Source organism: Aulonocara stuartgranti, assembly GCF_965226115.1.
Source record: "Aulonocara stuartgranti genome assembly, chromosome: 18".
Classification (NCBI taxonomy): Eukaryota; Metazoa; Chordata; class Actinopteri; order Cichliformes; family Cichlidae; genus Aulonocara; species Aulonocara stuartgranti.
In genome coordinates this window covers 9,051,443-9,064,773 of record NC_138954.1, presented here as the reverse complement: position 1 = coordinate 9,064,773, position 13,331 = coordinate 9,051,443, and the positions used below count along the sequence as shown (strand labels likewise).

The 13,331-nt window shown below is 39.1% G+C and overlaps 2 protein-coding genes across 2 annotated transcripts in view; both read right to left on the bottom strand.

The window, feature by feature from the left end:
- Window positions 1-2,257: 2,257 nt before the first annotated feature.
- Window positions 2,258-6,076, bottom strand: sdhc (succinate dehydrogenase complex, subunit C, integral membrane protein). The gene is made up of 6 exons (XM_082512477.1): window positions 5,980-6,076; window positions 4,981-5,040; window positions 4,782-4,883; window positions 3,959-4,020; window positions 2,819-2,982; window positions 2,258-2,517 (listed from the first exon to the last, which is right to left on the bottom strand). The coding sequence occupies exons 1-6, from the start codon at window positions 5,994-5,996 to the stop codon at window positions 2,413-2,415; spliced, it is 510 nt and encodes a 169-aa protein (XP_082368603.1). The 5' UTR covers window positions 5,997-6,076; the 3' UTR covers window positions 2,258-2,412.
- Window positions 6,077-7,799: 1,723 nt separating this feature from the next.
- Window positions 7,800-13,331, bottom strand: part of atp1a2a (ATPase Na+/K+ transporting subunit alpha 2a) — a 54,543-nt gene continuing 49,011 nt past the window's right edge. Inside the window, 1 exon segment of the mRNA XM_082514821.1 lies at window positions 7,800-8,179. Coding sequence (XP_082370947.1) covers window positions 8,151-8,179 — 29 coding nt within the window. The 3' untranslated portion in view covers window positions 7,800-8,150.

The window sequence follows — 13,331 nt, the reverse complement described above, 5'->3', positions numbered from 1 at the left end:
TGAGTCATTTATGTTCAAAGTAAACCGGAGCCTTTATCTCTCCCTCTGTCTCTGAACCGAATGGGAGGATGGAAACGCGGCATCTGGCATCATTAAACACTTGTTACGAGGACGGCAAAAGGCTTTAAACGTTTAGCTGCTGCCGCTGCTTCAGGAAAGCTTTTTGCTCTGGTTTAAATGAGCGAACAGCCCCAGGTGCCGAAACCGTGAGCGTGCGCGCGTGTCCGCTGGTGAGACTGTGCAGTAATGTGCTCGCGTGATAACTTAGCGCGCAGCCTGGACAGTAAAGCTGGGAAGGAAGCCCCGTGAAGTTCTGCTATGGTTTCACGCCTTTTCCCTATTTCAAATCTGCATAGATGAGATGACCTTTGCGCGGTGACTTGGCTCCTGTGAAATTACCAGGCCAGATGCACTGTTTTTGAGCTTCTGCAAAATAAACACGACTATGAATCATCTTCTTTCCACCAATCCACCCTTGTCGTCGACAGTACAGAGCAGCTCTGTTATGCACATCTTATCTGCAAAGAACATTTAAAAAAAAGTAAGCTTTATTCCGAACCCTTCTCATTAAAGGAAAAAAATTACAGCCGGATCCTTACATCCACATCTCTGCCGGGACTCGAACCCGGAGCCTCTGGATTAGAAGTCCAGCGCGCTATTCCATTGCGCCACAGAGACTGAGGCACCGTTTTTTCTATCAAAACCGGGTTTATACTCCCCCTCCCAGCCCTGCGCAGCATCCTCACCACCCCTCAGCATCAGGACCGCAGCTCTGTGGTGTAATAATTTGCCAAACGGTAGGGGGTGCTGCCGCCGCATAATCATCAGTGACTTAATGTCTCATAGAAACAGTGGGAACTCCCGCTTTTCACCCCCCATTTGTTTCGTGCAAGTTATCTCGTCAAAATATCATTATGGTGATGTTATCAGAGCAAAACTAAAAGATGGAACATTGTGCATTGGAAATGCATCAACAACTATGAGCCAGAGTGCTTGTTGTTTGTAGGGGAATGAAACAGCCAATACTTCTATTACCCCCCCATTTCTTTTTTTTACTCCCAAAAATGAGAAGAAATTCCGCAGGGTTTAGTGCAAACAGTCTATAAACAAATTCAGTCTTGGATCCTGCAGAGCCTGAGCAATTTTCCCATCCATCACAATAGAAAATTGCAGACCAATGGATGTGCAGCTCAGGTGGAAATGTGCCTGTTGTGTGGATAGGACTTTGTGTGGGGAATCCTGCGTATGCCAAATTAACAGCAATCAGACAAAAAACTCGTGTACAGAGAGGCATTTTGCAAGAGTTGATGTAACATTGAGCTGGCAGTGGTTAGGTATAGCAATGCCTGTCCAGCAACAGAGCTGATATGACTCTGTGGACATTACAACACCATCAAAAGCACTGAATTAACTCTTGACTTTTACAAATACTGGAAAAAACAGTTTGATGTGTCCTTTAGAAACAGACTGACAAAACGCATGACACAACACCCGAGAAAAAAAATAAAAATAAAAAATTATATATATATATTCATCAATAAACCAAAAAGACATTCTGCCTAACAGGCATTTCCCCTCCAGGCATCGGTTACAAATTAATGAGCCAATTTTGTTACAGCTAACCTCAGAACCTGTTTTTTGTTGATCAGTATGCACTTGTTACTGTACGCAGCACAAGCGGGAGTTGGATCTGACTTTACATCACAGCTTGCCTTTATTCACACTGCAGGACAAAAGCAGGTGAGATGCAGTGTGTAACTCCTGTGCGGCTCAGTTGGAGGTAAGGCCCGAGGCAGGCTGCCGGTGAGGAGCCTGTTCACATGCACAGCTTCCCCCACTGAGGTGCCTCTACATTTCAGCCTCTCCCTTCCCTGCCGTTAAAAATGTATCTGAGCATCTGCAGCCTGGATAAGTTAAAATATAAATGACAGCCTACAGTTTAAAAAAACAACAACACACAAACACACCTTTCTGTGCACAAACAACATCAGCAGACACACTGGTTGAACTGGCAGTGACTGAGCACTCAGGGCAAAGAAAAGTGATTAATGATTTTGACGTCACAGCACAATTAGGCAAATTACATAAGGCATGTAGGACATGTCTAATTTTGGCCGCTGGTTGTTGTTCACGCTGAGAACAAGTGTGAAATAAACTGGGTCACATTTGCATGCACCTTGCACTCTGCTGCTGCATTTGCTGACCCCAAAGACTCTCCAAGTGTAATTAATTCAAAGGAAGAAACATCAAAACATAATTTCTAAATTTAGAATAACATAATCCTTTATTGAACACTTTGATGACATAAGTCTGCATTAGGCCACGGTACATATACACAAAACAAAACTCCCACAGTGAAATCCAGTTCACGTTCACTTTAACTCGCTCTGTTCATCACGTCTGGTCCTGAGCTCAGATCATGAGCAGAGCTATTGACGTGATGACGGACAGACCAATGACTGTGTAGCCGGTGCGGTAGACCTCTGGAATTTTGAAGCCTTTGCCCATATCCCAGCCCTGATTAGATAATAATAAACAGAAGAAGATCATAAAAAGAACATTAAGCACACAAAAACAACCTCAGTTTATAAATGTTGGCAAATGTAATTAGTAAAATTAGTAAACATGACAAAAGCAAAACAAAAATCTGTATCCTCTTAAAAGCTTAAGCTAAGCAGTCCAGACACCTCATAAAACATGCAAATGGAAAAACTACCAAAGAATTTCAAACAGACTCTAGTGTGAGGAAGAAAAAGGTAAGCAGTTCCTCGGTTAAATCATTAGGCAATTTTAAAATTATTAAATCATTAAATCTTACCAAGTGGCGGATGCCGTTATAGGTGTGGTAAGATACTGGGAAGGCAATCCCGAATTTGGCCAGCCCAGTGAGAAATGGACCAATGGACAGTGAGTGGATTAAATCCAGGTAGTAGGGGTAGCTCCCTGGCAAAACCAGCGCTGCCACCGCAAATGCTGAGATAGCTAAACACAGACAGAAATCCTGAGACCACCACACCTTTCATAATCAGTAAGAAATTAAGACATGCAAAAAGAAGCTCCACATGCTTCTAACATTTTCTCTCCATAAGCCACTTTACCACATGATCCAGCTCACCAGTAATTTTGCAACATGTGAAAGCCTCAGTTATGTAAATACTTTTTTGTTGTTTTTTGCTCTTGCTGGAGTGACAGCCAAATAATGGATCTGGATCAAACAAGTGCTTCTTGGGCTGCCTGCTACAATGCACTGAACACAATGGCTTATTTAAAGCTTCTATTTCTGTATTGCCTGGATGATAAAGAATATAAACTAAACAACTCCGTGTGAGAAAAGACATTCTTTAAAATATTTATATACATACAGAAAGTTGCATTGAAAACTAAATGTTAAATACTGACTGTTATGTTTAGATGAACTGATATGGCTTCCTGTCAGTTGGTGATAGATTTACTTCCCTCACTGTGAATCGAAGTTGATTTCAGGCACGTGATTACTCATGTGATTCTAATAGAAAGCTGAGAGACAGTAAGTGGCACTTAATGTCCGAGAGGTAGCCAGCCTGGCTGTTGAGTTTGGCCCTTATCGAGCCAATTAACACATAAACAAAGCTGATTCAGCTTTTACAGCATGTTCCATGAAGGTCAGCAGCACTGATATACAATACCACAATGACACGTGTTTTTACTCCAGGCGAATGACTGAAAGCTGTTAGCCATCTAGTGTTAATTTTCACATGTTAGGTTTAATTGTATTGAACAACTTGTGTTTTGTAATTCCAGTAAATGCTCTTAGTAAAAATCAATAGTGACAGACTACAATGCCCTGAAGACATTTCCAAGGTCACTTAAAAGCTGACAGTGGCTGTATAGCTTCTTTCACAACTGGTACTTCAAGGGCAAAACTAAATCATTTACTTGCTTTAACTTTAATTTTGGATGGAAAAAACAGATGTGTTACCTCCACTGAGCCCAATTCCAGTTCCTCTGTGCGTGATGGACATCATCATGGGGACAGACCACCTGAGACGCAAAACCCCCCCCAAAAAACCAGAGCACATTTAGCTTTCACACATACAGGCCTCAACTAATGATTATTTTAAATCTTTAAAACAGTTTTATGATGAATGAGGCTTTGATTTACAAGTAACAACACTGCAATTCTACATTTTAATCATGGAACTTTGATTTTGTGTCAGTGATGGATGCACATGCAAAGTTTGCATGCATAAATATGAATAAGCTAATGCTCTAGTACAGAACAGGCTAAACCCAGTGAAAGAGTATGACTTAAATCACTGGATTACAGATTGGAGAAGCTGAAGATTGTTGACAGTGTTAAAAAAAAAAAAAAGGTGCCCTGAGTCATCACAATGATCCCAAATGACAGAAAAATATTAAAGTTAAAAAAAAGGCAGCTGAACCAGGAGGGTAGCCTAGTGAGAAATTACATATACCGACATATACTGAACAAAAAAGGGGTTCTTTGCTGCAGGCGTTAGGATTGCAATAACTTGGTGACAGTACATTATAAGGTGCTTATTGCACTAAATCTCAGGTATTTGTGGGTTGCCCTGCTGTTTTATTAGCTTCAAAAGAATGAAAAACCTGCACAATCAGAAAAAATGATTTTAAAAGTAACAATATTTGCAGCTCAGAAAACGTGTTGCTGCAGATTTGAGGTGTCTCTGAAAACATAAAACAAATGGAGCAAATGACTTTTACTTTAACTGAGTCACATCTGAACAACACTGAGTAGACACCAGAAGGTATGCAGTACATACTTGTAGATGGTGACATGGGGAGACATGGGTCGGTTTAATCTCGAATTTTTGTCCCAAAACTTGTTCATCTCCTCCTTGGCTGTGGATCCCATTGGAGCCACACTGAAGAGGAGAGAAAATGGGGTGGTTACAGAAAACAAGTTTGCAGTAGCATCTATGTGTGCATTTATAAGCACTAACAAACAAGCACAGAACTCACTGTCTGTACAAGACACTGTACTGGGGTTTGGAGAGACAGACACTCTGACGTCCCAACGTCCTAAAGACATAAAAAACAAAAACAGGTTTAGATTTGAATCCTGGTTTACTTCAGAGTAAACCAGCAGCACCATGAGAGAGATATGTTGTAATGATGAAGATTTTTCAATAAGTAAACAGAGCTAAATAGGAACAAGGGGCAACAAGTCAACAAATTAACATAAAAAAGAACAATAACACATACAAAAAAAATAGGACACAAAAGAAGGTTTGAGCGTCGCTATTATTCATACTGTAAAATTGTTAATACTGTCAATAAAAAATGCTTAAGAGAGAATGATTTGTAGTTCGTTGTTGTATTTTTATAGTTCTATAAACAGTTATGGTCATAAATTTTGCATATTCGTTGGGAAAACCCAGCAATAAGTAAAGCCAAGTCTTAACTCCAGCTCTAGCGAGAAGGAACAAGTGAGAAGTGTCTGTTAAACAAACTCTAAAGGGTAATAGGTTCACTTCTACTAAACAAAGATCTGTTTCACATTTAAGGTAATTTAGACAACGCCAATCATTTGACAATCATTTGACCTGGGTAGAGTTACGACACTGTAACGGTGTAGTTCGATTATCACTTAACACAAACCTAAATCAAACAAATTCAGATTATCAACAGCGAATCAAGCATTCGTCAAGCGGTCATATGAAGGTTAAGGCGCCAAATAACCGCTTACGTCTGTCATTATTAACACTACTTGTCAAAGTCCACTCTCAGATAACCAAGAACATCTGACGCTAGCACGATAGCTACAGTAAGCTAGCGGCTTTCCACCACACTTGCGGTAAACAAGGATAATAAACGGAGACTACAAGTTACACCGAGGCGCGTCGACCTCAAACGTGCATGTGGTTTATTATACTTTTTCTCTACGCGCCTCAATATCCCAAAGAACAAGGAGTAAAAGCTTCCCAGAGCCCGAAAGTAATGCACTAAAGATAAACTGACCTTAGAAGCAGCGCCATGTTTGACGGACAGTGAGCGGAAGTGACGTTCCGGATGTTGTTGTTCCGCGGCGTTCTGAAAAACCTTGAAGAGATTCAAGCTTGAAAAGGAGTTTGAACTGTCTGAGTGCTGTAAGGCATGGCGTAATGTTGAAGGTGACGTGTAATAATTCGGTTATTTTACAGAAAATGTCTGTTTTACTGTTGAAAATTTTTTTTTATCTGGAACCTCTTTGCAGCAAAATGCATCCAACTTTAAACGAAATCCCACATTTATTCACCATTTTAAGGCTGAAATCAATTTGTACTTTAAAATACTAAAATAACTAAAAAAAAAATGTCTTTTTCCTTCACTTTTATGAACTTCATGTTAAACACAAGAAATTTACACAAAAATAAAATACTCACTGACACTTTATTTTATTTTATTAAAACATAGGTAAATCAGTATGCTAATGGAAATCAAATCAATATAAAAATGTAATGAAAAGGAAATGTGACTGTCTAAGTAAACTGTAAAATTAGGTTACATTTTTTAGAGTTTACTTCTTGATTTGCAAGTGATTTCCTCTGGGTGCTCCGACTACCTCCCACTGTCCAAAGACAGTTATCAGCATCTGTAAGTGAATGTGAGCGTTGTTGTCTGCCTCTTTGGTACCCTTGTACACAACCTGTCACCTGCCATAACCTGTGTCCTACCTCTCAATCTCACCCGATGTCAGTTAGTATAGGCACAGTCCACTTGACAAAATGGACTGATGGAAGTATTTGTACATAGCTCTGTGGTTTTTAGTTTAAAATAATTGCAGCAACCCAGATGCCCTTCCTGACACAGTCCCAAAGGGATTTATGTTTTCTCCTGAGGCTGAACTTGGGAGCTTTTGCTTTTTAGGCAAATGCATAACCTACTACACTAAGGAGCTACTCTTTTATAACACTTCATTGTTAGGATTTGGTTGTTTTTCTTTCTGTAACATGACAGCAACATGCAAACACTGAGTCTTTGTTTTCAGAAAAATTCCGACATATTTTTTTTATTCCTTTCAATCCTTTGCTTCCGTGGGTGAAACACAGAGTATTTTTATCCACTGGGGGAACAACTTTCCTAAATCAAATCTGCACAGGATGCTGAAAGAAAATATCAGATTCATTTCCTTTTTCATGTCTGGTGATGATTGCGGTTTAAGTCTGATTTTTAGAGGAGAAACAACTACTTAGTGTGTGAAATCTGTCTGAATAATTTTTTTTCCATGCCTATTTTGTCTGGCTGCACCAACTAGCTTAGAGAGCCCAAGAGAAGTCAAAAAGATAAAGGAATATTTTTTCAAGAAGATCATTATTGGAATATCCTCCCATTCATCAATTGCAAGAATAAACTAGCCCACCAGTCATGTCTTCTGTCAAGTAAAATGGATGCATGGAACAAGTATTGTAAAATGGGAGCTCCATCCACTCCACACTCATAAATACAAATAATAATAATAATAATAATAATAATAAAGTTAGTGATGCCCAAAAGCTCTTCTAGATATTCCCAATTACCTCCTGTCACACACAAATCAGCCAGGACATTAAAAACATCTGTGTAATATTGTACAGATTGTGTATTCCAACAGACAAAAGAGATAACCTGGCAGAAAATACTTTGGGTCTTGTTGGCTTGTTCCTTCATAACCTGCAGATGCTCAGCATGTTTGGAGATGACTGTCCTTGGGGTCTTCAGCAATGTTCAGAGGGATGGCACATCAAAATCAAGTTGCTTATATGACTTTGCAATAGGGAACAATACAGATAGGTGAGTAATGTTTAAATGATGGGCAGACATACTTTGGAATACATTTTATTTGTCAAATTTAACACAAACAACATCTGATACTCCCTTCCAGCCAAACGGGCCACAGTACATCACTTTGGTAGCAGCTTGTGTAAGGCACAAAGGTTTACATTACTATCACTCTGCTGGAAATGTTTTCTGATAAAGAGAAAAAAAGAGAAAACTCAAAAGCCTATTTTCAGCAGTATTTTTCTGATAATCAGATTTGTGAACTGATCCATGCAATATTACAACTGACAGACACGCACGCACAGTTTTACACTCATGAGCGCAAACAAACACATCTATGCATACACATGCACACACACACACACAGACCTCAAACTGACATTTTCTGAATGTTAATAATATGTCTCCTGCTCCACCCAGCCTGGAAGAGATGAAGAGAGAGAGGCAGAAAGACAAAGAGAGAAAGTGTCAGGGAACAAAATGACAGGCGAGCATTTTTCATAATATCCTTTTGTATCGCTCTATTTGTATTCATCTCATTGCCTTTGTCTCCGTACATTTCCAAATGAATCCCCTTATAACTCTAAGACTTTGATCAGCCGTCCGTGACACACAGATTAACAGAAATGATGAACTGTCACGATAAATTGTATTTGTCTCCCCGTGTCTTGCCCCTCATCTGCTGTAAGGCAGTGGCAGTGAACAGATTTTGAGCCATTGTAAGGTGCCCGTATCATCTGCATAATCTTCATTACATATCTCAAGAGTCTTCATCAGCCTGCTTTAATTTCCTTTCTAATAATTTTCAGCTGGCTCTGGTTGTGTGGTACAGGTTTAAGTTTCCTGGTTTAAGTTTTACATATGAACATGAATAGGCTGCGATCAGCTCTGCACACTATATACTGCAATTGCAACAATAGGTTGTGAACCCTTTGGAATTTTCCATATTTTTGTATAAACATATCCTAAAATATCCAGTTTTGCTAAAGGAAGAAAAACAAAACAACATGAATTATATTACACAATAATATTACTTGGTCCTTAACATTTTGAGGAAAAAATAGTCAGTATTACAGATCTGTGAATGGCACCTGAACCTCTGTTTTCAGCATCCTATGTGACACTTTTGTGCAGCAATAAATGCAAGTATAAATATGCAGTAAAAGGTGATCAATTCTGCACACTGGCTTCGAGGAATTTAGTCCATTTCAGTATTGCAAACACAAAACTTTGGGTTCTCTCACACAAACTGCTTGCTTCGGGCTATTCCACAATTTCTAAATGGTAAATGGCCTGTATTTATATAGCACTTTACTAGTCCCTAAGGACCCCAAAGCGCTTTACATATCCAGTCATCCACCCATTCACGCACACATTCACACACTGGTAATGGCAAGCTACATTGTAGCCACAGCCACCCTGGGGCGCACTGACAGAGGCGAGGCTGCCTGACACTGGCGCCACCGGGCCCTCTGACCACCACCAGTAGGCAACGGGTGAAGTGTCTTGCCCAAGGACACAACGACCGAGACTGTCCAAGCCGGGGCTCGAACTGGCAACCTTCTGATTACAAGGCGACCTCCCAACTCTTGAGCCACGATCGCCCTACAACATAAAGGTTTGGACTTTGACTCGACTATTGCAAAACATTAACTGTATTCTTCCACTACCATTCCTCAGTAGAAATATTTTTGTGCTACGAGTTGTTTTCTGGCTTTATGCACTTTTCTTTTGAGATTCGTGTTCTTGACTTTACTGTGAATGTATTCAAATTAAGGCTGGGTGACATGGAAAGTTTTTTTATATCAGTCAGATATATCGATAGATCACAATATATGTACTTTTTAAAATAAATAACATAGGTCCATAATTCTTTCTGAAGATAAAAAACAGGAAATGATGGATACAAAAAATATTATTTATATTATTTTTTTTGTTTTATCTTCTGCGGGAATAAGTAAGGATATCGTTTCCATTCTTTGTGTGGATTTTCCGGTACAATGTTTTTCATTTTGTGAATATTAAAACATTTCATGAAGGAAACATTAATGAACACTAAAACATTATTTTAGCAAATACTTTCTTATACTTTTTTTTTTAAATTTAGTTAACTCTACTCTGCACACCTAATTCTCACCTAAACCTGGATCATTAGGTCATGTAACCCATGACAAGAGCAGTGATCATGCATGATATGACAGAGTGCTGAGCGAGGCAGAAAGGATTTTACTCAGATTTGTACAAGTGGAGTCATACTGAGTGCTGTCAGGAAAGGAGGTGGAGGAAGGCCAGACATGAGAGCTGGAAGGTGAAAGCTCAGAGGAGGACATACCAGCGTTTGAGGAGCCTGAGCAGGGTCAAAATGATGACACCCAAAGTTCATTATGGATGAGGAGTATTGCGTAAGCTAGGGCTCTGAAGTTGTGGGATTTGGTTTCTCGACTGCCTGTGAAGCGAATAATCTTTTCATGATTTCATCAGATTGAGGCAGAAGGTTGCATTTTTTAAGGAGATATCACCTTCAAGAGAGCTTTAGTCTTTGCCCCCTGATCGGACGTTAAGATCATTTGTTACTCTGATCGACTGGCCAATCTCCAAGAATCTATCTCAACTTATTGAATTGTCTATAACTAGGAACCAGTAAAGTTGGATCCTAGGTTATCCAAGTTATGTCATGAACACAGATATGCTGAAGAATGTTTTCAGCTCCAGAATGCGTTACATTTTAATGCTACCTTCAGCATTAAAACTTAAAACCACTTCCTTCTGGTTTGTGTCTTCTGACATCTTTTAGTCTAAGACCTGGTTTGCTCTTTACTGTTTGATGTAATCAGAGGTCCAACTCTCTTGGCAGTAGTTTCAGTATGGTTGAAATTAAAGTGAAAAAGGCAGGAAATGTAGAGTTAGCATATATATTATATATGCTTATATTATATATACTTTTAGGATATATATTATTAATCAATTAATAATTAATGTAAATCAACAGGGTAAAAGTGTGTAAAAAATGTTCAGCTTCTCAGCTGAAAAGGCTTCTAGAAATTTGTAATACCTGAAAACTTCAGAGCCCTACATGATACAACACTTCTTATTATGGGTGAGTACCATCACATTGTTGCTGCACAGGCTCCTCAAATGCTGATATGTCTTCCTCTGACCTTTCACCCCTCTGCTCTAATGTCTGGCCTTCTTCCACCTCATACCCCTGACAGCAATAAGACTGACCACCCCTGCCACAATTTTGAGAAAATTCCTTTCTGCTTCACTCTGCCCTTTGCTTCCTGAAGTATGGACAAAGGTTGAAAATGCAATGTGATAAGTCCTTTTGTCCACTGGCTAAAATTTGTTTCAGAAGCCATAAAATTACTCTACCTTTCTGAAATCGTATTAAATCTTTGACTCTCAAAGAAGATCTCAAGAAGCAGTTTGATTTTTAGTAATGGAAACATAATATCTGCAAAATTATTATCACCTAATTTTATGGTCATAAAATTGGAAGCTGCAGTTCCCATCATTTTGGGAAAAAAAATCCATGTGCTGTCTCAGCTCAACCCCCACAAATGTGGGATGTCCTCATTCGTCGGGATGTCCTATTTACAGCACAGCAGGACTCGTATAGATTGCATAAATGATCGCTGTCTTAAAAATCTCATGTCCTCCACGAAGGACAAAATCATATATCAGGGAACCCACACGGTATCGTTTCTTTTATATAGATTTAACCTTTAAACTGAAGTTGCTGGATTTGGTTTCTTAACTGCCATACAGTACACCGGCCTGTGAAAGGGATCACTCAATTGTGATCCACTTATGCTTCACGACAACATATCAATTAATAATTAATTAATTCTTTAAAAAGCACAAGAAGTGCAGTTCTGACTCAGTGAAGAGGGCAGTGAGGCTCTTATATGGATCAGATATGTGACTTGACCACAAATCTGATGTTGTAGCAAAGTGTGACTCAGATGTTCTCCTGTCTCTTTACACTCCACGCGCAGCTGGAAAAGTGCCGTCTAAGGGAAATGGTCAGGGACTCGGTAACGAGGGTCAGTTACTTGAATCATTCACTTAAATCTGACATTTTTGGCTCTGTTTACATTACATCACATATTTTACAACAAAGTAAACTGTTGCATCAGTGTCTCTTTGTTTTTCGTCACTGGGCATGGTACAAGAGAAAGTGTCTGGTACTGTAAAGTCTTGCATTGTGCAGGTAAACATTCAGCTGTGGGTTTTGCAAACATTCTTCTGTGCATCTGTGCAACTTTAAATAGCCAGAAATCTTTCCACACTACTGAACATTTCAACGGTGTTCTCATCTTTTGAGCCTCGGGCTGTGTTCGATGCGCTGTCATGTTTAGCAATGCTTCGTTAAAATTTTATGTTGTCATTTTGTCTTTTCATCTTACTCACACTCCTAATGTACTGATGTGTATGGCTACAGTAGCCCAAACATTAGCACATGTGCAGCTGTCAGTGGCTCCTCTTACGCTGTGTGTGTCTTAACCTGATGTTGCTTTAACTCTATTCCAACCAGGGGACTGATAAGACGTATAACTCTTCTTGTTGTCACTGGCCTGTCAATCGGTTGTCTATCAAAACATGGCTAGAATGATTAGCGTTGCCTTTACATTGACCATGTCCAATGCTTCTTTTGACGAAAAGGTAATTTGGAATAACTGTCTTTATCCTTTTATCATCCAGCTCGAGTTCAAATATCATTCAGGCTTGTCTCTGTCTCCTTGAAGCCCTGCTATGCAAGCCATTGTTCAGTATTTTGATAGTGGACAAACATGGATATTAGACAGTGTGAGAGAGGTCTTTAGATGATCAGTTTCCTCTGGTTCATTTGTTACCTGCCAGACTGTTGAACATCAGTCATGAACAGTATGCATGACTGTGGATTGGTGAAGTGCAGACTCTTTAAATATGGTGATGAGCATTGACAAAGATTCTGTGAAAGTTCTCAGAAGTATAATATGTTGTAGTAACGATACACTCTGAAAATCATGTCCTCCAAAGATAAGACTTTAACAGATCCCTGTTCTTTAGGCTCATTAAAACATCACACCCTCACACCTGATTTTTAACATCTAATTAACTGCTAGAGGTTCACATACTTACAGATGTGTAATACTGCATAGTTTCTCTCAATAAATAAATAGCCGAGTCTAATATTCTTGTCCTGTTTGTTTAACCGTGTGCTCTCTTCTTGAGTGACATTATATATTTTTGCAGATGTATAAAAAAGGGGTCATAGATGTTTTCATACAGCAGCATTTAGCACAGAGGAATGGTTTTCATTTTTGGGAATAATTAGACATTTATTTATAAAATGTATTACCCATCAAAAGTTTGGGCCATTTAGAAATTAGTTTGTGATCGATTGGTTGTTAATTATCATTGAATTCTGTTTTCCATTATAATAATATAATACCCATTTGTTCATGCCAGGACAGCAGAAACTGTTGCACCGGTTAAACAAACTACAAAAAAATCCTAAATGAAAATACACTAATATTCCTTTTCTAAGCAATTAAAACCATGTGCAAATTCTGGAGTTTCCATATAAC

Bases quoted from the DNA above. Each gene is read 5' to 3' on its own strand.
- sdhc (XM_082512477.1), bottom strand. The intron at 2,983-3,958 runs GTAACACATCTG...GTCTGTGTTTAG, and splicing joins TGGAATTGGGCTCAGTGGAG to CTATCTCAGCATTTGCGGTG. The intron at 2,518-2,818 runs GTAAGATTTAAT...TTATCTAATCAG, and splicing joins ATAACGGCATCCGCCACTTG to GGCTGGGATATGGGCAAAGG.